Below are 20,435 nucleotides of genomic sequence, written 5' to 3'. Positions count from 1 at the left end.
AGTAATTCATTCCCTTTCAATAAGTTCTTAGTGTACCCCTAGATTGCCCCTAATAATTACTGTAACCCTTTATTTCCCCCTAACATCCCCGTTAGCACATTATTTAGATAATATCACTACCGTCAACACCCCTTTGTCCTTTTGTCTCTGGCGTCTTTGGCAATCTCTTCTTGGCCTCCACCTATCACTGGTCCCCTATCGAGCTCTACCTGCCCCACCCCCTCAACCAGCTTATATTTCAGCTCATTTCTACATTTTTTAGTTCTGATGAAGGGTCATACGGACTCGAAACGTCAACTGTATCCCTCTCCGCAGATGCTGTCAGACCTGCTGAGTTTTTCCAGGTATTTTTGTTTTTGTTCTAGATTTCCAGCATCCGCAGTATTTTGCTTTTATCAGAAATGTACATTGTTGTTTTGTGGAGAGAAAGCAGCAATGATTTTCAATTACAGCTTCTTGCCATTCTGTCTCCCTCCTCCCAGGAGGCTGCTGTTTGTTCCCTTCCCCCGGGAGCGGGATCTCTCCATTGGCGGCTGTTTGAAACCATCTTCTTCCAGTCCCAGGCAGAGCTGGGGGAGAGCAGCGCATCACTGCCTTTAACAAACACTTGGATCTGCACTGAGCTGCTGGGACCTACAGGACTCACGGAGCAAGAGCTGGAAAGTGACGTGAGGCTGGATCAAACTATTTGGGGGGTGGTGTCGACACGATGGGCCGAATGTCCTCGTTCTGTGCCGGATATGTTCAATATTTGTGTTTCCGGAATGTGTGCAGCATTCTGCGCATGCGCGCTGCCCTCCCCAGCACTGCCTGTGAGTGGTAGAAGATGGTTTCAAACTGCCGCTAATGCAGAGACACATTTTAAACAGCGGCTGTTTGCTTTCGCTTGAACGGTTAGTCCATGGGAGCGGCAAATAGAAATCTGACCTACACAATAGTCCCTGCTCCGTCACTCAGTCCCACTCCTGGAGCAGTGGATTGTTTCTGGATGGCAGGAAATTGTTGTAACAGGAACAAAGTCCCTGGTGTTTAGCAGCTGAGTGCTGCAGGACTGCAGTGGATTCAGACACTGACCCTGTTTGTCTTACCATTTTTTATTCATTCACGGGATGTTGGCTTCACTGGCTGGGCCAGCATTTATTGCCCATCCCGAGTTGCCCTTGGGAAGGTGGTGGTGAGCTGCCTTCTTGAACCTCTGACTTTGCGGTTGTTCGGAATGATTATTAATTTAATAATTGTTTTGGTTTCTTTGTATCTTCTACTTCACCTCTTCTTAAGTTATAATTAACAATGTTTTTCCTTCTGATATGCAAATACTTGAAAGCAGCAGAATAAATGTTGTGATTCTACAACACAAGGGGAAGTGCAGTCAGCTCCTCACACACAGTAAGTACAGTGTCACTCACAGGGAGCAGAGGTGGCCAAGAGGTTAACTTGTTGTGGTTCTGATCCATTGTACTTTGCAAGCACAGGCACCAAGTCCAATTTTAGTTTATGGTTCACTAGGCTGGTTGGTGAAGATTTAATCTAAATTGGCAGAGGTTGGTCACCATCTTACAGAAGTACCAGAAAGAACTAAGGACAGACAGGAGGGAGAGTGATGGATAATACTGGAGAAGGAAGCGATGCCATATTAGATAGAGGCAGATTAAGAAGCACTATGAGGAATGCAAAGACCAGTTTACAATGCATGTATGTAAACACACAGTGTGATAAATGAGGTTGATGAGCTTGAAGGACAAATGGCAATGTGGGAATATGATGTAGTGGCAATGAAGGAAACGTGGTTTAAAAAGAGGGAGGACTGGGTGCTGAATATTTACAAATATGGTTTTCAGAAAAAGATCGAGAAGGAAAAAGTGGAGGTGATGGTGGCAGCATTGATCAGGGAATCAGTCTTAGCTGCAATTACATTATTACCAGATAAAACTGAAAGATACAAACTCAGATTCTAGTTTGAAACTCACCCAAATTATTAAACTAAGGGATACTGTATCAAAATGATTAGTACAAATTGAGATACAAATCGCAGAGCAATCCGAAAAATCCACACTGTATCAGACTGATAGATGTTGTATTAATTCCATCATTGCAAATTGAGCTCAACAGCCAAGTTTAAAATTCTCACTCAGAAACAGATTGAATGACACAGCGTTAATTTGATTAGTATAAACTGAGTTACACTTGCATAACAATGGAGTTTCACATACAAGAATTACACAAAATGGGATTTCATTTGAGGCCAAACTTGCAAATATTCCATTAAACCAACAACATCAATTGCTTATTCCTGTACTGACATTTCAACATGGAATGAATCTAGATTGGTAAACAGTCCATGAAACTGAAGGTTATGTAATGAATCCCACACTGTCACAGAGCAGCAGAGACTGACAGATTCAGAATCATTATTGAGCACATGTCCATTACCAGACACTGCCAAATGCAGTCTGTTACTACACTCACTCACAATACCTGAGCCTGAATGACACCAATCAATCTGACACACACATATGGTACCAAGGAAAGCCAGAAATAATCACAAATTCACAATTAAAGGATGCTACTTACAGACTGATTCTCAGATTTGCATACAGGACTACTGAACTATATTAACATAATCTAAGTAATCCCACATTCAGACCCAGCAGCACTCCTGACAGAAACATAACAAATTCCATATTCACCTGCAGCACCAGAATTTGACAGAAGGATAATCAACATAATTAAGCACACCTAAACTTGCACGCACATGCACACACACACAGTATTACTGTCACAGCACACATTGAGGTTCAGCCCTTTGCGTCTACATCAGGCTTCAAATGAGTGATACATCTAGTGTCATTCCCCACCTTCTGTCCACAACCCTGCACATTCTTCCTTTTCAGATAATAATCCAATTCTCTCCTGTCTACCTTGATTACATCTGCCTCTAGCAGTGTCAGGACCCACTTCTGAGATCTTAACCACTCACTGCATGAAAAAGTTTCTCCAAAAAGTATCCATCGCTTCTGTCAATTACCTTAAATTTGTGCCCTCTGGTCTTTGACCCATCCAGTAGTTGGCACAGTTTTTCTCAATCTGTTGTGTCCAGACTCATCATAATTTTGAATACCTCTATCCTGTCCTCTCAACCTTCACTCCTCTGAGGAAAATGGCCACTACTTCACCAACTAAGTAACTGAAATTCCTTATTCTTCACAATGTGACTCACTTACAGATGCTAAGTGCTACATATAATCATGCGCAGGGCCCTTTTATCTATTGGCAAAAGGAACATGTCCAGGCATTGTGCCTATGTTGAATTAAACAAAAACATGCAGGGCAATAGTCCCCTGGTGAATTCTTCATGACAACACCTCGAACAATTGGAGTCAACTTGCCAACCAATCAGCACCCCTTTTCTCATGCAGTATAACTTCTTCATCTTTTGACTTATTTTAACTCTTTTCATCAAAGATTGAGAGCAACAGAATAAACTCCACATTCATAAAGAACTGGACACTGGGAAGTCCCCAACAAATCCAACACGTTTCCAGGCACTGACACATACAGAATGAAGTCCAAGGCACTCACAGCACCAGAGATACACAGTAACAGAATAAATCACACACTCACTGACAGTGCCAGAGATAGACAACTGCAGAATGAATCGCATGTCTCACACAGTGGAACTGACTGATAGGTACAGAATGAACCTCAAACAGTCCCAGAGATGTAGAGATGGAGAAAGAATCTGAAATTCACACGGTACCACAAACTTACACACACACAAAACATTCATGAACACACGTTCAGAACTTAGGTTTGATAGAGACAAATGAATCCCACAATCGTGCACAGCATCAGGAATTGAGAGTTGCAGAATGAATCTAACACTCGGACAGAGTCCAGGAGCTTGACAGAGACAAAATCAATCTTATTCTCACATATAGTATTGCCACCTGGCAGAATTAAACCAACTCTCACAAACATGCTACTGATTTACAGAATTAATCCCACTCTCAAGAACATTACCACAGACTGTCAGAATTAACCCCACATTCACATGTGGTATCAAAGACTGACAGAATGAATCCTGCTTTCACATACAGTACCACCACCGGACAGAATTAATCTCACTCTCATCTGCCGTACCACAGATAGGCAGAACTAATCTCACTCATACATACAGTACCAAACAGAATGCAGCTGATCAAGCTGGCTAAAGACTTGAGTTTGGTGAGGGGGGAGATGTAAGTGTTAATTTTGTTCTTAAATTTTGCCCTTAAAATCTAATCTAGTCTCTAATTAGGAGTAACTGGAAAGTGCTGTGTAAACAGGCTAAATTCTTTCTTTCAGTTCAGACAGAGTAAACTCATTCTCAGCTGTAGGAGTTGATTAGTTAATTAGCTAACTGGTTCAATCTGGTTACTGTTGCCCCAGTTCAGCTTACTATAAATTCAGGGTTCTTTAGTGCAGCCAAGGCAAACTGAGTGCAGCTGAGCTAACTGAGTGAAGACTTGGAGCTCGGTGAGATTGGAGCTCGGTGAGATTGGAGCTCGGTGAGATTGGAGCTCGGTGAGATTGGAGCTCGGTGAGATTGGAGCTCGGTGAGATTGGAGCTCGGTGAGATTGGAGCTCGGTGAGATTGGAGCTCGGTGAAGGGTGGGGAAGGAAAACAGGTAATTGTTCCCTTCTTCTATCCTTCTCACCCCATAGGAATTGGTTCTTGCTCTAATACAGGGAAAGGAGCTAGCTGTTTGCTGAATATCCAGTAAGTGTGTAAGGTTGATTCTATCCCTAAGGTTTAAAATAGTACACAAATTTGTGGTATAGAAAATAAAGTATATAAGAAAGTAACATAAATAACTGAATAACATAAATAAGTAATTATTTAAAACACATTAAGGATGGCATGATAGGTGACGTGTCCAAGCTGCAGCATGTGAGAACTCCTGGATAACATTGTGATCCAGACGAAATGTCTACAGTAAATGTTCGCGGCTGGAGGAAATTCAACTCAGATTCATTGAGCTGCAGACTCTGTGACACATCAGCGAGAGGGGAAGTTTCCTTGATGCTTTATATCAGGAGGCAGTCACACATCTTAGAGTAGGGTCTTCGGATATGGTCAGCGACAGGAGGGTGTGACTGCGAATGAGGCAGGTAATGGGACCCAGAGGGCAGGAGTGTGAGCCTCTGCAATGGTCCAATAGGTTTGATGTTCTCCCAGCTTGTTTGGATGAGGGCAGTGGCTGCAGATTAGATGAGCAAACTGACCATGGCACCGTGGTACAGGAAGCCATTCAAGTTGGGGGAACATTAAAAGGAATGTAGTGGTAGTATGGGGCAGTATATTGAGTGGGAATGGCACTGTTCTCTGTAGCAAAGAGCGAGAGTCCAGACGGCTCTGTTTCCTGACTGGTGCCAGGGTTTGGGACATCCGTTCAGGGCTGGAAAGCAACTTGCAGTGGGAGGCGGAGGATCCAGTGATCATGGTCCATGTAGGGATCAACAACATGGGCAGGATGAGGAAGGAGGCTCTGCATAGTCAGTATGAGGAGCTAGGCACAAAATTAAGCAGCAGAACCTCAAAGGATTATTACCTGAGCCATGTTCAAACTGGTATAGGACAAATAAGATTAGAGAAATGAATGCAAGCCTCAAAGACTGGTGTGGGAGAAGTGGGTTCCAGTTTATGGGCCACTGGCACCAGTTTTGGGTGTTCTTTCAGATTTTTCTGTACCGTTGTGGTCTACACCTGAACTGTGCTGGGGCTGGTGTCCTCACAAGCTGCATAACTAGGGAAGTAGAGAGGGTTTAAAACTGAATAGTGGAAAGGATCACATTTTCAAAAAGTAGACACAAGGCAAGAAAGAAAGGTATTAATATGAGAAGTGGTAAACAGACCATGACAGGAAGGGTGAAATAGCATAAATCTAAGAGTAAATCAGCAGATAAGCCTTGTAGCTACAGAAATAATAAAAGGACAAAACTAAAGGCTCTGTATCTAAACACATGTAGCATTTGAAACGTAACAAATTAACTGATAATATAAATAAATAAGAATGATCTGATAGCCATCAGAGAGGCACGGCTACAGGGTGACATAGTTTGGGACCTGAATATTGAAGGGTACGTGATACTTAGGAATGAAATATGTCAGGAAAAGGTGTAGGGGTGGCTCTGTTAATTAATGATGGTATTAGCACATTAGAGAGGGATGACCTAAATTCAGAAATCCAGGATGATTAAGGTTTGGGTTGAGACGTGAAATGACAAAGGCAAGAAGTCACTTGTGGGACGGGTGACTATTTACCTGCACGGTAGAACAGAGTATAAAAGAAGAGATCATGGGAGCTTGTCAGACAGGTACAGCAATAATGATGGGGGATTTCAATCTACATATCCACTGGGAAAATCAGATGGACAAACGTAACGTAGATGAGGAGTTCATAGAGTGTTTTTGGGATTCTTTCTTAAAACAGCACATTCTGGAGCCAACCAGAGAGCAGGGTATTCAAGACCTGGTATTGAGTAACGAGACAGGATTAAATAAGAGCCTCATAGTGAAGGTACCTCTAGGTAACAGCGTTCATAATATGATTGAATTTTACACTCATTTTGGATGGAGAAATGAGTGCATCCATGACGAGTATTTTCAACTTAAATGAGGGCATGAAAGCAAAGTGAGCTAAAGTGAACCTCACCCCCACATTCCTGTCTGCCCCCGATAGCCTTTCACCCCCTTGATAACTGACAATCCATACAGCTCTACCGTTAAAATATTCAAAGACTGCGTCCACTGCCTTTTGAGGAAGAGAGTTCCAAGAATCACTGCGCTCAGAGAAATAAATGCTCCTCATCAATGTCTTAAATGTGTGACCCCTTATTTTTAAACAATGACCCCCTAGTTCTAGCTTCTCCCACAAGAGGAAACATCATCTCCACATTCAACCTGTTAAGACTCTTCAGGGTCTTAAAGGTTTCAATCTAATCCCCTCTTACTCTTCTAAATTCCAGTCACAAAGATAGGCTAACCCGTCTAATCTTTCTTCATAAGACAACCGGCCCATTCCTGGTTTTAGTCTAATAAATATTCCCTGAACTGCTTAGAACACATTTAAATGTTTCCTTTAAATAAAGAGACCAATACTGTACACAGGACTCCAGATGTGGTCTCACCAGTGCCCTGTATAACTGATGTAGAACCTCCCTCTTTTTGAAATCAATTCCCCTCACAATAAATGTTAACATTCTGTTAGTTCTCCTAATTAACTACTGTACATGCATTCTAACCTTTTGTGATTTATGCTCTAGCACACCCAAATCCCTCTGAATCGCAGAGCTCTGCAATATCTCACCATTTAGATAAGGAGCTTCATTTTTATTCTTCCTGCCAAAATGAACAATTTCACATTTCCCCACGTTATACTCCATTTGCCAGAGCTTTGCCCACTCAAACATTCTATGTCCCTTTGTAGCCTCTTTAAGTCCTCTTCACAATTTACTTTCTACCTATCGTTGTGCCATCATTAAATTTAGTAACCATTCCTTCAGTCCCTTCATCGAGTCATTTATATACATTATAAAAAGTTGAGGGCCCAGCAATGATTTGATGGCCGGCACGGGCAAGATGGGCTGAAGAGCCTGTTTCTGTGCTAGTTAACTCAATGACACTGATCCCTCTGGCACACTACTCACCATATCCTGCCAACCAAAAAAGGACCCATTTATGTCAACTCTCTGCTTCTTATCAGCTCACCAATCTTCCATCCATGCCAATATGTTAGCCCCTACACTGTGGTCTTTTTATTTTCCACAATTACCTTTGATGTGGAGCTTTAGCAAATGCCATCTGGAAATCTAAGTACAGTGCATCCACCGGTTCCCCTTTATCCACTGCACATGTGACTCCATCAAAGAACTCCAATAAATTGGTGAAATATGATTTTCCTATCACAAAGCCATGTTGACTCTGCCAGATTGCCTTGAATTTTTCTAAGTGCCCTGCTATCTTTAATAATAGCTTGCAACATTTTGCCTATGACAGATGTTCGGCTAACTGGCCTTTAGCTTTCTAATTTCTGTCTCCCTCCCTTTTTGAATGAAGGAGTTACGTTCGCTATTTTCCAATCTAATTGAACCTTCCCCATATCTGGGGAATTTTGAAAATTAAAACAAACGCACCAACAATCTCACTAGCCACTTCTTTCAAGAATTTGGGGTGAAATCCATCCAGACCTGGGGATTTCACAGCCCGACGCCCCAACAATTTTCTCAATACCACTTCCATGGTGATTGTAATTTTCCACGAGTTCCTCCCTCTCTTCCATTTCCTGATTTACAGCTTTTTCCAGGGTATTACTTGTGTAATCTATGGTGAAGACTGAAGCACGATACCTGTTTAGTTCATCCGCCATCTCCCTATTTTGCATTTTCAATTCCTGAAATGCTCATTCGATAGGACTAACTCATTTCTTATTTAAACATCTACATAACCTCCCTTTGGAATTGTTGCTTCTGATTGGAATGCATGTATTTTGTGTATTCTGAAATATCCCTTTAAATATCTGCCACTGCCTATCCCTCGGCCATGATCTTATTGAATGGCGGAACAGGCTCGAGCTGCTGAGGGGCCTACTCCTGCTCCTGGTTCGTATGTTCATATCTATTTTAGTACCACCGACTGAAAGAATTAATCCCACTCTCACACACAGCACCACCGAATGACTGAATTAATCCCACTCTCACATACAGCACCACCGAGTGACTGAATTAATCCCACTCTCACATATAGCATCACCGAATGACTGAATTAATCCCACTCTCACAGACAGCACCACCGAATGACTGAATTAATCCCACTCTCTCACACAGCACCACTGAATGACTGAATTAATCCCACTCTCACAGACAGTATCACTGACAGAATTAATCCCACAGTCACATACAGTATCACTGACTGACTGAAGTAATCTCACATTCAGCACTGAAGACAAACAGATGCAGAATATGTTCAAAAGACTCCCAGATATTGACAATGACTCACATTCCCATTCAATACCAGAAACTGACAGATACAGACTGAATTCCACACTCACCTTGCGGATCAGCACTAATCTCACATTCAAACACAGTCCCAGGCTCTGAAAGTGAATGAAAAGTGCACACTCGGATAGTAGCACAGGCTGAAAGATATACAATCAATGCTACACTGATCTACAGTGTCAGAGACTGAGAAACACGGTGTGAATCTCATTTGTAGTTCAATAAACTGACAGGTACAGAATAAATCCTGCACTCATATTTAAGCCGCAGGTGACAGATACGGAGTTCATCCAAAATTGCATATATTCCCAAATTGAGAATGGATCCCCCGCTCACTCACATTCATCCTGAACTGACAGACGCACAATGAGTTTTAAACACTCCCAAAGACAGGTACAGAATAAATTCTACACTCTCACGACGTACCACAGCCTCAACCCACTACCACTCACACACACATACTCACACAATATCCCAGTGAGTAATTCGCACACGTTACAAGAGTTCCAGGAGGAATCCCGCTTTTCCGTTCAGTCCCTCTGTGGAGAAGGGCCCCTCGCACGAACAACCAGACGACAATTCCCGGTGTATCTTCACAAACTGGGACTGGAGAGAATCCTGATAAAATTTATTTCCTGATTGTAGTAAAAGGGATAATGATTGGTGGAGAAGTCGAAATTTGATTGGTGTCTTTAAATATGCAATCAGAGAAAAGTACAAAATAAGTGGCTGTTGTATTTTTTTAAATGTCCAATCAGAATCATTGTTTCCCCATTCCTCATTAGCATAGGTCTGTCAGACTGTCTATTTAATTGGCGCTCGGAAGGGGTTTGTTTTATTCTGTGTTTGAAAGTGACGATGGTTGATGAGAAGAAGGATCCTGTTGAAGGCGTGCGGCTTCCAAGCTACGGAGATCTTCACCCTGCACGACTCCCGCAAAGGTGGTTATTTCGACGTGACTTTCAAGCGAGTGGCAGACTGCGTCCGGCTCCTGAGGGTGTTCGAGGAGAAGAGAGACCTGCCGGAGATGAAGATCCTGACGGCGGAGCCGCACTTTTCTCTGCCGTTGCAACGGGAACGTGAGGTGATGGTGCATGTGTACAACCCCTTCGTCCCTGTCGCCGACGTGGTCACCTTCCTCACCAGGTACTTCGATAAGGTGGGGAGCGGCACCGAGATTCGAGACGACTTGGGGATCTGGACAGGCAAACGCCTGTTTAAGGTCACGCTAAAGACCGATGGTAAGGGAGCCATTTTCCACCCTCCTTCCAGTTTCGCAATCGGGGGAAACCGTGGCTACCTGGTCTACGCTGGGCAACCCAAGCATTGTCGCTCATGCGGCAAGGCTGGCCATGTGGCGGCCAACTGCAGCGCCTCCCTCTGCAAGATCTGCAAACAGGAAGGGCACCAGACAAAAGACTGCAAACAGGCCAAGTGCTGCAACCTGTGTGGCGAGGCAAGTCACCTCTACAGGACCTGCCCCAAACGCTGCCGTACTTACGCACAGGCAGCCAAAGCCGACCACGGGGAAGCAGAAGAAATGTTCCGTGTCACTCCAACCACCAAGGCCCCCAGGGAGCTCAACGGGACAAAGGAGGACACAGAGAGAGACAAGGTGGAGAAAGAGATTGAGGCAACAGAGAGCCAATCAACAGCACTACCCCCTGAACCTTCCAGTCCTCAGGACAGCGAATCAATGGAGGAGGAGGCAGCAGTGGAAAAGCAGCAGGGGGAGTGGCGGACGGTGAAGAACAAGAAAAGTAAGAGGGAGCGAAGAAGAAGCAAAGGCGTTTCCCAGAGAAGCGGCAAGAGGCGTCTCCCATCCGACACGGATGACAAGGGCAGCAGCTCTTCGGATGAGGAAGTGCCAGAGCGGCACCGACAGAAGAGGCGGCAAAGCTCCAGGGCGTTGGAGGACGAGACACCCGAGCTCCAGAAAATTGGAGACAACAAGGAGACCAGCGCACCCCAACTTGGCCTGCAACCTGAGGAGGCCAGTGCACCACAGCCCCTGGAATCTGGGAGCAGTGAGGCAATCATCGCACCCCAGCTCCAGGAAGCTGGGAACAGCAACCCCCCAGAGGGGGTGAGTTTTGGAGAAGCTTCTCCAGCAAAGGTCATCTCAAAATCCGCTCACTACGTGAACCTCCAGATGCCACTGGAGCAGAACACGGCCAAGGAGATCTACCTCAGCCCATCCAAAGTGAAGGAATTTGAGCTCACTACGGGTATGAAGGAGCAGACTAAAGGTCTGGGACTCTCAGAGACAGTGGGTTTGGTAGGAGAATAAATGCTTTAATATGGGTTTAAAGATTGTATCCATAAATGTGCGTAGCATTAAATCTACTACGCGATGTGTTGCGACCTTGGACTACCTAGCCAAGGTCAAAGCTGACCTGTTGTTTCTGCAGGAGTGTGCGATACCGCACCTCAGCTCCTACAGGCAATGGTCACGATGGTGGTCCCACGGGCCATTGATCTGGTCGGGCGGAAACGACTCTCGTTCCTCCGGCCTGGGTATTCTGCTGCGGGGAGGCAACTTCACCGTCTCCGAGGTCAAGGAGGTGGTGGGCGGGCGACTCCTGGTAGCAGACGTAATGTACAAGAACGCTCCACTCCGGTTAATTAACGTGTACGGCCCGGCACAAGGGGCTGAGCGGCTGGAGGTTTTTCAGCAGCTCCCACTGCTGCTGGCGACCTCCAGGCCGGTCATTCTGGGCGGTGACTTCAACTGCATCATCGATGCGGCTGGACGATCCGGCAGGGCCGGAAGCAGATTGGACGCTACGTCCAGATCCCTGATGGAAACAGTTAAGGATGCCAAGCTGCACGACGTCTTCAGCAACCCTGCAGACGGAGCGCAGCGTAGATACACCTGGTCGCGGCCAGACGGGTCCATTCGTTCCAGGATAGACTTCCTGTTTGTGTCCCGTGCATTCACAGTCAGATCCACCGACGTCAAGCCGGTGTTCTTCTCTGACCACTGCCTCCTACTGGCGGACTGCCACTTGGAGGAAGACCTGAGGGTGGGCAGGGGGGCATGGAAGCTAAATGTGCAACTGCTGACCCCAGAGAACATTGAGGAGCTCAAGAGGGATTACAAAGGTTGGAGAACCGTGAAACCCCTCTTTGAGTCCCTGACACACTGGTGGGAAGTGACCAAGGGAAGCATCAAGAGGTTTTTCATCCGCAAAGGCACCCAGAAAGCTAGAAAGGAACAGAGGGAAATGTCCCGACTCCAGGAAAAGATGCAGAACCTGCTCCGGCTGCAGTCGATGGGGGTCGATGTCAAGGAGGAGCTCCAAGAGGTGAAGGGCCAGCAAGCCTCGCACTTTGCCTCGGAGGCCTCCAAGATCATCTTCCGTTCCAGAGTCCGCTCCGTGGAGCAGGATGAGACGTGCTCACGTTTCTTCTTCCAAAAGGTACACAGAGAGCGCTCTGTGATCAGCAGCCTGAAGGAAGAAGACGGCTCAGTAAAGTCATCACGGTCCGACATTCTGAGGATCAGCAAATCCTTTTATGCCGGTCTGTATGACGTGAAGCCCACGGACAGCACGGCCTCCCAGTCCTTCCTGTCCTCTATCACGGAGGTCTTAGACCACAGTACGCGGGAGAGCCTAGACAAACCGCTAACTCCTGACGAACTGACTAAGGCCCTCGAGTCCTTCGAGAAGAGTAAAACCCCCGGAAGCGACGGCCTGCCGGCGGAGTTGTATTCGGCTCTGTGGGACTTGATCGGCCCAGACCTGCTAGAAGTGTACGAGAGTATGCTCCTGGCCGGCAGCATGTCAGAATCCATGAGGAAAGGCATCATCACCCTCATCTACAAGCACAAGGGGGAAAGGGAGGAAATTAGAAATTGGCGACCCATTTCACTGTTGAATGTGGACTATAAGATTCTGTCCAAGGTCATCGCCAACCGGGTCAAATACGCTCTGGAATTGGTGATTCACCCTGACCAGACCTGCTCTGTGCCAGGCAGGAAGATCTCTGACAGCCTGGCGCTGCTCAGGGATACGATTGCCTATGTACAGGACAGGGGTGTGGATACCTGCCTCATCAGCTTGGATCAGGAGAAGGCCTTTGACAGAATATCGCACACCTACATGGGGGATGTGCTCTCCAAAATGGGGTTTGGGGAGGGAATTCGAAATTGGATCCAACTGCTCTACACTAACATCAGTAGCGCAGTCTCAATCAATGGGTGGGAAACAGATAGCTTTCCGATTAAATCTGGAGTCAGGCAGGGCTGTCCTCTCTCGCCTGTCCTTTTCGTGTGCTGCATAGAACCCTTTGCCGAGTCCATCAGGAAGGATCCGGGCATAAGAGGAGTGACGATCCCAGGCAGTGGAGGCACTCAGGTAAAAGCCTCCCTGTACATGGACGACGTCGCCGTCTTCTGCTCGGATCCGCTGTCGGTGCGCAGACTGATGCACGTCTGCGACCAGTTCGAACTGGCCTCGGGAGCCAAGGTAAATCGTGGGAAGAGCGAGGCCATGTTCTTTGGGAACTGGGCTGACCGATCCTTTGTCCCCTTCACTGTCAGGGCTGACGGCCTGAAGGTGCTGGGGATATGGTTCGGAGGGACCGGGGCATGCGTTAGAAACTGGAAGGAGCGAGTGGCTATGGTGAAAAGGAAACTGGGCATGTGGGAGCGACGCTCCCTCTCCATTGCGGGTAAGAACCTGGTCATCAGGTGTGAGGTACTCTCGCTGTTGCTGTACGTGGCGCAGGTCTGGCCCATTCCACACTCCTGCGCGATGGCGATCACTCGAGCCATCTTCCGCTTTATCTGGAGGTCGAAAATGGATCGTGTCTGCAGGGACGCGATGTACAAGCCTCTAGATAAAGGGGGAAAAAACGTGCCCAACATCGCCCTCATACTGATGGCCACCTTTGTGTGTGGCTGCATCAAGCGGTGCGTAGACCCTCAGTACGCAAACACCAAGTGTCACTACGTGCTGAGGTTCTACCTGTCCCCGGTGTTGCGAAGGATGGGTCTGGCCACGCTGCCGCGGAACGCTCCAAGTAGTTGGACCGTGCCGTACCACCTGTCCCTGGTGGAAAAATTTATGCAGAAAAACACCTTTGACCACAAGTCCATCAGGCAGTGGTCAGCACGTAACGTCCTAGAGGCCCTGAGGGATAAGGAGAGGGTGGACCCTGTGGGATGGTTCCCCGAGCAGACTGTCAAAGTCATTTGGCAGAATGCCTCATCGCCAGAACTTTCCAACAAGCACCAAGACGTAGCTTGGCTGGTGGTGAGAAAGGCCCTCCCCGTCAGATCCTTCCTACACGCCAGGAGTCTCACCCCCTCTGCACGATGCCCTCGAGGTGGCTGTGGTGGGGAAGAGACCGTTGTTCACCTCCTTGTGGATTGTGCCTTTGCAAAGAAAGTCTGGAGAGAGATGCAGTGGTTGCTGTCGAGGTTCATCCCGAGCAGTTCTGTGACACAGGACTCTGTGCTCTACGGGCTGTTCCCAGGGACACACACCGAGACAAACATCGACTGCAGCTGGAGGATCATCAACTCGGTGAAAGACGCACTTTGGTCTGCCCGAAACTTGTTGGTCTTCCAGCACAAAGAGTTGTCCCCGACCGATTGTTGCGGACTGGCACAATCCGAAGTCCAGGACTACGTGCTGAGGGACGCACTAAAGCTTGGGGCAGCTGCCACAAAGGCGCAATGGGGAAGGGTCGCTGTCTAAGACCTTTCTACCACAGCGCACCGAGAGACTGGGAACTGTTTAGAGCCCCTCGGGCTGTACAGATCAAAATGAAAGGCTGTAAATGATTGTAATATTGTTTGTACTGATGCACCTGCTGATACATTTTGTAAAAGTTTAACCTGGATTGTACCCTTGTAATGTTGTTTTTGAAATGGTTTTGAATGTGATTGAAGATTTTTTATGAATAAAGTATATTTTTACAAAAAAAAAGAAACCAGCTCCCAAGGAGGTGTCAGCTGTGGCTCAGTTCATAGCACCCTCGCCTTTGAATCAGAGGGTTGTGGGTTCGTGTCCCACTCCCGGAAACCAAGAACTGTGATTGTACTCGAAAGAGTTGCAATCTGTGACTGTTGATAACTCGAAAGAGTTTGAAATGTTAAGAAACCAGCTCCCAAGAAGGGAGCCAAGAAAGCCTTAAAGAAACCGGTAGCGAAGGGCGGCAAGAAGCGGCGAAAGTCGAGGAAGGAGAGTTATGCCATCTACATCTACAAAGTGATGAAGCAGGTTCACCCCGACACCGGCATCTCCTCCAAGGCCATGAGCATCATGAACTCGTTCGTGAGCGATATTTTCGAGCGCATCGCGGGTGAGGCTTCGCGCCTGGCCCATTACAACAAGCGCAGCACCATCAGCTCCCGGGAGATCCAGACCGCCGTGCGCCTGCTGCTGCCCGGGGAACTGGCCAAGCACGCCGTGTCGGAAGGGACAAAGGCGGTGACCAAGTACACCAGCTCCAAGTAAAACCCCAGAACTGATTCAAAACACAACGGCTCTTTTAAGAGCCACCCACAATCTCTCTGAAAAAGCTATATCATTACATTACTTCTAAATTTATGTTTTAGCTATGAAGCATTTCGAATTGTGAAATTGTTATTTTGATCACGTTTCAATCAGAGATTCTCGGTAATGTAGTTTTAAAACAAAAACAGAATTACCTGGAAAAACTCAGCAGGTCTGTCAGCATCGGTGGAGAAGAAATCAGTTAACGTTTCGAGTCTTTATGACCCTTCGGCAGAACTGAACACACTCGACCTCTCCCTCACGTGAATGTAGATTTAATTCTCGTTCAATTGTTGGGTCTCGTTAATGATGCCCCATAAATTAATGACTTGCCGCTCACCCTCTGCGCTTTGTTTTAAGACGCGTCATATTCGACCCCTTTCCCTGGTTTTGGAGAGAGAGCGAATAGAACGTAAATGATTCAGTTTCCAATTTGGTTCAAGTTTGGCCTCCATAATCGATCAGTTCATTTCCTGTAAGCACCGGTTGTGTAGCAACCTTCAGTCTAAACACTGGCAAATTTACTCCAAGTATGTTCAATTTTGGCTGTCACAAATATCTACAATATACCGTCTATCAGCAGAACGATGTAAATGGCACTTTCAGCCGGCTGCTTAGTAGGTTTCATGACGGATCGAGATTATCTCGAATTGATGCCGGATTCTTAAAGCGGATCTGGAATTTAGGATAAAATGTGAAATAGTCCCATCAGGGAAGGACATTTGTAAAACTTTGTCGTCAGACCGTGTTCACTATTAACTGGATTTTCTATATGAAATGTATTTCTTGTTTTATAAATATATCGGAGGTAATTTCGATGTCGAATAAAAAACAAACATTCCATAAGTTTGCGCCGTTATTTTCGACTTGTTTTCAGATACACATAAACCCAGACAGAAAATCAAAAACTGAAATATACAAAAAAATGTAGTCCAGGGAAAGAGAGAGAGAGAGAGATGAAGTGAATATAACATTCGAATACTAAATACTGAATAACCATTTCCAATTAGTACTCGAAACGTCAACTTTGTTCCTCGCCGCAGATGAATTTTTCCAGGTATTTTTGTTTCAGATTTCCAGGATCACCAGTATTTTGCTTTTATCCAATTAGTACTATGTTCGTCCGTTTTTTTTTTGGCTTTTTTTTTACAAATTTGGCGGGCTTTTAAAATTTGAAAGAAAAATCAGTTGGAATCTCAAAATTTGGCGCCGTAATTTTCCGCCCTAATCCGTAGAGTCTCCGGATTGGTGAGTTCAGTAGATATCTGATTGGTGATGTGAACAACATTATGAGATGCAGCAACAAAGTGACCAATCAGCAATGCCCGCAGCACCATTCCTCCCGAAGCTATAAGAGAAGCGAATGCGAGCGCATTTCCTCATTCTTTGTGAAAGTATTTGTGAGATTGTGAAATGTCTGGAAGAGGAAAGACCGGCGGTAAAGCTCGCTCCAAGGCCAGATCTCGCTCCTCCCGGGCTGGACTGCAATTCCCGGTGGGCCGTGTTCACAGGCTCCTGAGAAAGGGCAACTATGCTGAGCGTGTGGGTGCCGGAGCCCCGGTCTATCTGGCTGCTGTGCTCGAGTATCTGACGGCTGAAATCCTCGAGCTGGCCGGTAACGCGGCCCGGGACAACAAGAAGACCCGCATCATCCCCAGACACCTGCAGCTGGCCGTCCGCAACGACGAGGAGCTCAACAAGCTGCTGGGAGGGGTGACCATCGCTCAGGGCGGGGTGCTGCCTAATATCCAGGCCGTGCTGCTGCCCAAGAAAACCAGCGCCGCTGCGGCCTCGAAGACCAAGTGAAGCGGCCATTCCTTAATCTAATAACCCAAAGGCTCTTTTCAGAGCCACTCACAGGATCATTGAAAGGGCTGCTCACTGTGTGAACTCATTTCATTCTGGCTCTGATGAAGCGTAATGCCGATTCGGGACGGTAACTCTGTCCCCACACAGATGCTGCCAGACCTGGGGGCGGGGGGAAGCTTTAGGTCATAACACTCATTTGGAGAGCAAAGGCAGACACGAAAGGAATGAATGGCCTCCTGTGCTATGCAAATTCTTTGATATTCTATGGTATATATGTGCACCGGAGGGATACACGTTTGTTGCTCAGGGCGTTGCCTTTATTGGGCACTGACTTGTAACCCGCAGCTCACCCTTTGCCCGGGATTGTTGTCTGCTCGCAGTATTTAATAGATTATCAGCGTCGCCATTTATTGTAAGTATCCTAGAGCACTAAGGTGACCGCAGTCCCAATTTTCTGTTGAAATTAAGACACCATCTGCGCTACAATTTACAACTGCATCGTCTGTGATTGTCAATCCCACAAAATAGGTTTGTAGAGAACAAAAAATAAACTGTTGCAACTTAGTGAAATGTATCTAAGCAATGTCTAAGTGCTGGATTTGTAAACAGGAGATCGCAGCTCTTTCATGTGTCGATTTAGTGGCTCTTAAAAGAGCCGTTGTTGTACTTGGTGCTGAATCCGGGTTTTAGGCGCGTTCCCCGCGGATGCGGCGGGCCAGCTGGATGTCTTTGGGCATGATGGTGACTCGCTTGGCGTGGATGGCGCACAGGTTGGTGTCCTCAAAGAGCCCCACCAGGTAAGCCTCGCTGGCCTCCTGCAGGGCCATGACGGCCGAGCTCTGGAAGCGCAGGTCTGTCTTGAAGTCCTGAGCGATCTCTCGCACCAGGCGCTGGAAGGGCAGTTTGCGGATCAGCAGCTCGGTGGATTTCTGGTAGCGGCGGATCTCCCTCAGAGCCACAGTGCCGGGTCTGTAGCGATGAGGCTTCTTCACGCCGCCTGTTGCTGGAGCGCTCTTCCGGGCCGCTTTGGTAGCCAGCTGTTTGCGGGGAGCTTTCCCTCCGGTCGATTTGCGCGCTGTCTGCTTGGTCCTGGCCATTTTCTGAACCGATTCACCACAATGTCAGCTGCAAGAACTATTAAGACAAACTGCACTGCAACTCGCCTTTTTAAACTCTGTGAGGAACCGCCCCGAACAGTAATTGGCTGCAGCCTTACGCCCAGGCAGTTTTATCCAAAATCTAACCAATGAACTAATCCCTGGCAACTCAGGTCTCCATTGGTCGAGTTGTTTTTAATCGCTCATTTGAAAAATTCCGCCTTTATTTCCAGCTGTTTACCGCCTCGACATCAGAAGACTTTGTTCTTCCATTTTTAAAATTAAAAATTTTCACTGCAAATCATTATTTCCTAACCCGAATGAAATTCCTGTTCATTTAACCTATTCCGACAATTTTTAAACCCGGCATCATCCTGGTGAACCTCCACATTTTTGGACAGAAACACCAGTCTGTTGTGTGAACTGTGTACAGTCAGTGCTGGATTTCGCAGGCAAAAATTGAAGGACTGTCTATTGCTCCCTCCAGCACAACCAAACCTTAAAATCGCCGCTCGCTTCGAGGTCTGGAGTGGGTAATAAAATGGAACCGGTGCTGGGGGCTTCAGACCCCTTCCCATTGCCCTCTTTCTGGGCAGATCATGACGATAATGAGCGGGGAAAGGGACCGGCTCGATTCTCCCGCTGTTCCCGGCCTGACAGATCCCATTTCCTGAAAGGAGATTGACAAATTCAGACTGTTCCTAAAATAGCGCCAAGATTTTGTGACAGGGAGTGCAATATAACAGATCATAAAGTGAGAGATTAAAAATTGTTGCCTGAAAATTAAGGTTATCTTGTATATTCCAACACTGGAATTGGCGGGCTTTTCGAATTCGAAGAAAAATAAACCAATCATAATTTTCGACCTCATCCACATGACTCTGCGACTGGTTAAGAATTAGACAAAGAAGACGGTGACCAATCAGAGCTAGAGTCCGGCTCAGACTGCGGGAATTCCAGGTCGCCGAGTGGCTGAGCTGAAACTGTTCAGTTTCCCAAACCGTGTCCGTAACTTCACGAACAGACGTGGGAACATTGAGTTTCGGAGCAGGAGGAGGCCACTCAGCCCTTCGAACTGATCCTATTCAGTGTAATCATGGATGATCTGATTGTAACCTCAACTCCACTGACGCATTGAACGGCTGGTGTCACCGAGAATAAAACATTTGGAATATGTGAAGTAGTGGAGAGGCTTTTCAGCGTCAGTGGAGAATGTGCCATCCAGGTTAATAAACAACGATTAAATCGAGTTACTTAGCACATCCCCCCGAACCCCGGAACAAATCAGGCACTAAAATAAATGAAAAATACTGCGGATGCCGGAAATCTGAATTAAGAACAGAATATGCTGGAAACCTCCGTATGTCTCACAGCTTCTGTGGATAGAAAAGAGTTAGCGTTTGTAGTCCGTTTCACTCTTCGTTAGTCCTCTTTTTTCTGTTTCAGACACTCACTAACATTCCCGATAACAGCCCATCCCAGCTCCCGTTCCCAGGTCTCTGCTCTCTCTGTGAGGTGGTGGGTGGCCCTGAAAAGAGCCTTTGTTGTGTGTCTGGTAGAAAGGGTCGAGTTGTTTAGCCGCCGAATCCATAGAGAGTGCGGCCCTGGCGTTTCAGAGCGTACACCACATCCATGGCAGTGACCGTCTTGCGCTTGGCGTGTTCAGTGTAGGTGACCGCATCCCTGATCACATTCTCCAGGAAAACCTTCAGCACCCCGCGAGTCTCCTCATAGATCAAACCCGAGATCCGCTTGACACCGCCACGGCGAGCCAGGCGGCGGATTGCTGGTTTGGTGATGCCCTGGATATTATCACGAAGCACTTTGCGGTGCCGCTTTGCTCCGCCTTTCCCCAGTCCTTTCCCTCCTTTCCCTCTGCCAGACATGATGATTCTTCACTCAGATCGCTGCAGAATATGAGACACGAGCTGCTTCACGTTCCTCTTTTAAAGAGCCCGCCCCGACGTGACTGAAAAACGCGGTT

At 46.8% G+C, this 20,435-nt stretch overlaps 2 protein-coding genes across 2 annotated transcripts in view; both read left to right on the top strand.

Moving 5' to 3' along the window:
- Positions 1 to 16,381, top strand: part of LOC144670314 (histone H2B-like) — a 1,149,071-nt gene extending 1,132,690 nt beyond the window's left edge. The window contains exon 2 of the mRNA XM_078532798.1: positions 15,589 to 16,381. The gene's annotated coding sequence lies outside the window, so the exon portion shown is untranslated. The remainder of the gene's footprint in view (positions 1 to 15,588) is intronic.
- On the top strand, positions 1,743 to 15,566 carry LOC144670282 (histone H2B-like). Its single transcript, XM_078532770.1, has 2 exons — positions 1,743 to 1,865; positions 15,147 to 15,566. The coding sequence occupies exons 1-2, from the start codon at positions 1,743 to 1,745 to the stop codon at positions 15,504 to 15,506; spliced, it is 483 nt and encodes a 160-aa protein (XP_078388896.1). The 3' UTR covers positions 15,507 to 15,566.
- Positions 16,382 to 20,435: the final 4,054 nt, after the last annotated feature.

The sequence above is a fragment of the Cetorhinus maximus genome, chromosome 31 (assembly GCF_964194155.1).
Source record: "Cetorhinus maximus chromosome 31, sCetMax3.hap1.1, whole genome shotgun sequence".
Classification (NCBI taxonomy): Eukaryota; Metazoa; Chordata; class Chondrichthyes; order Lamniformes; family Cetorhinidae; genus Cetorhinus; species Cetorhinus maximus.
Note: the sequence above shows the minus strand (reverse complement) of the source record. Positions and strands in the feature narration are given on the sequence as shown.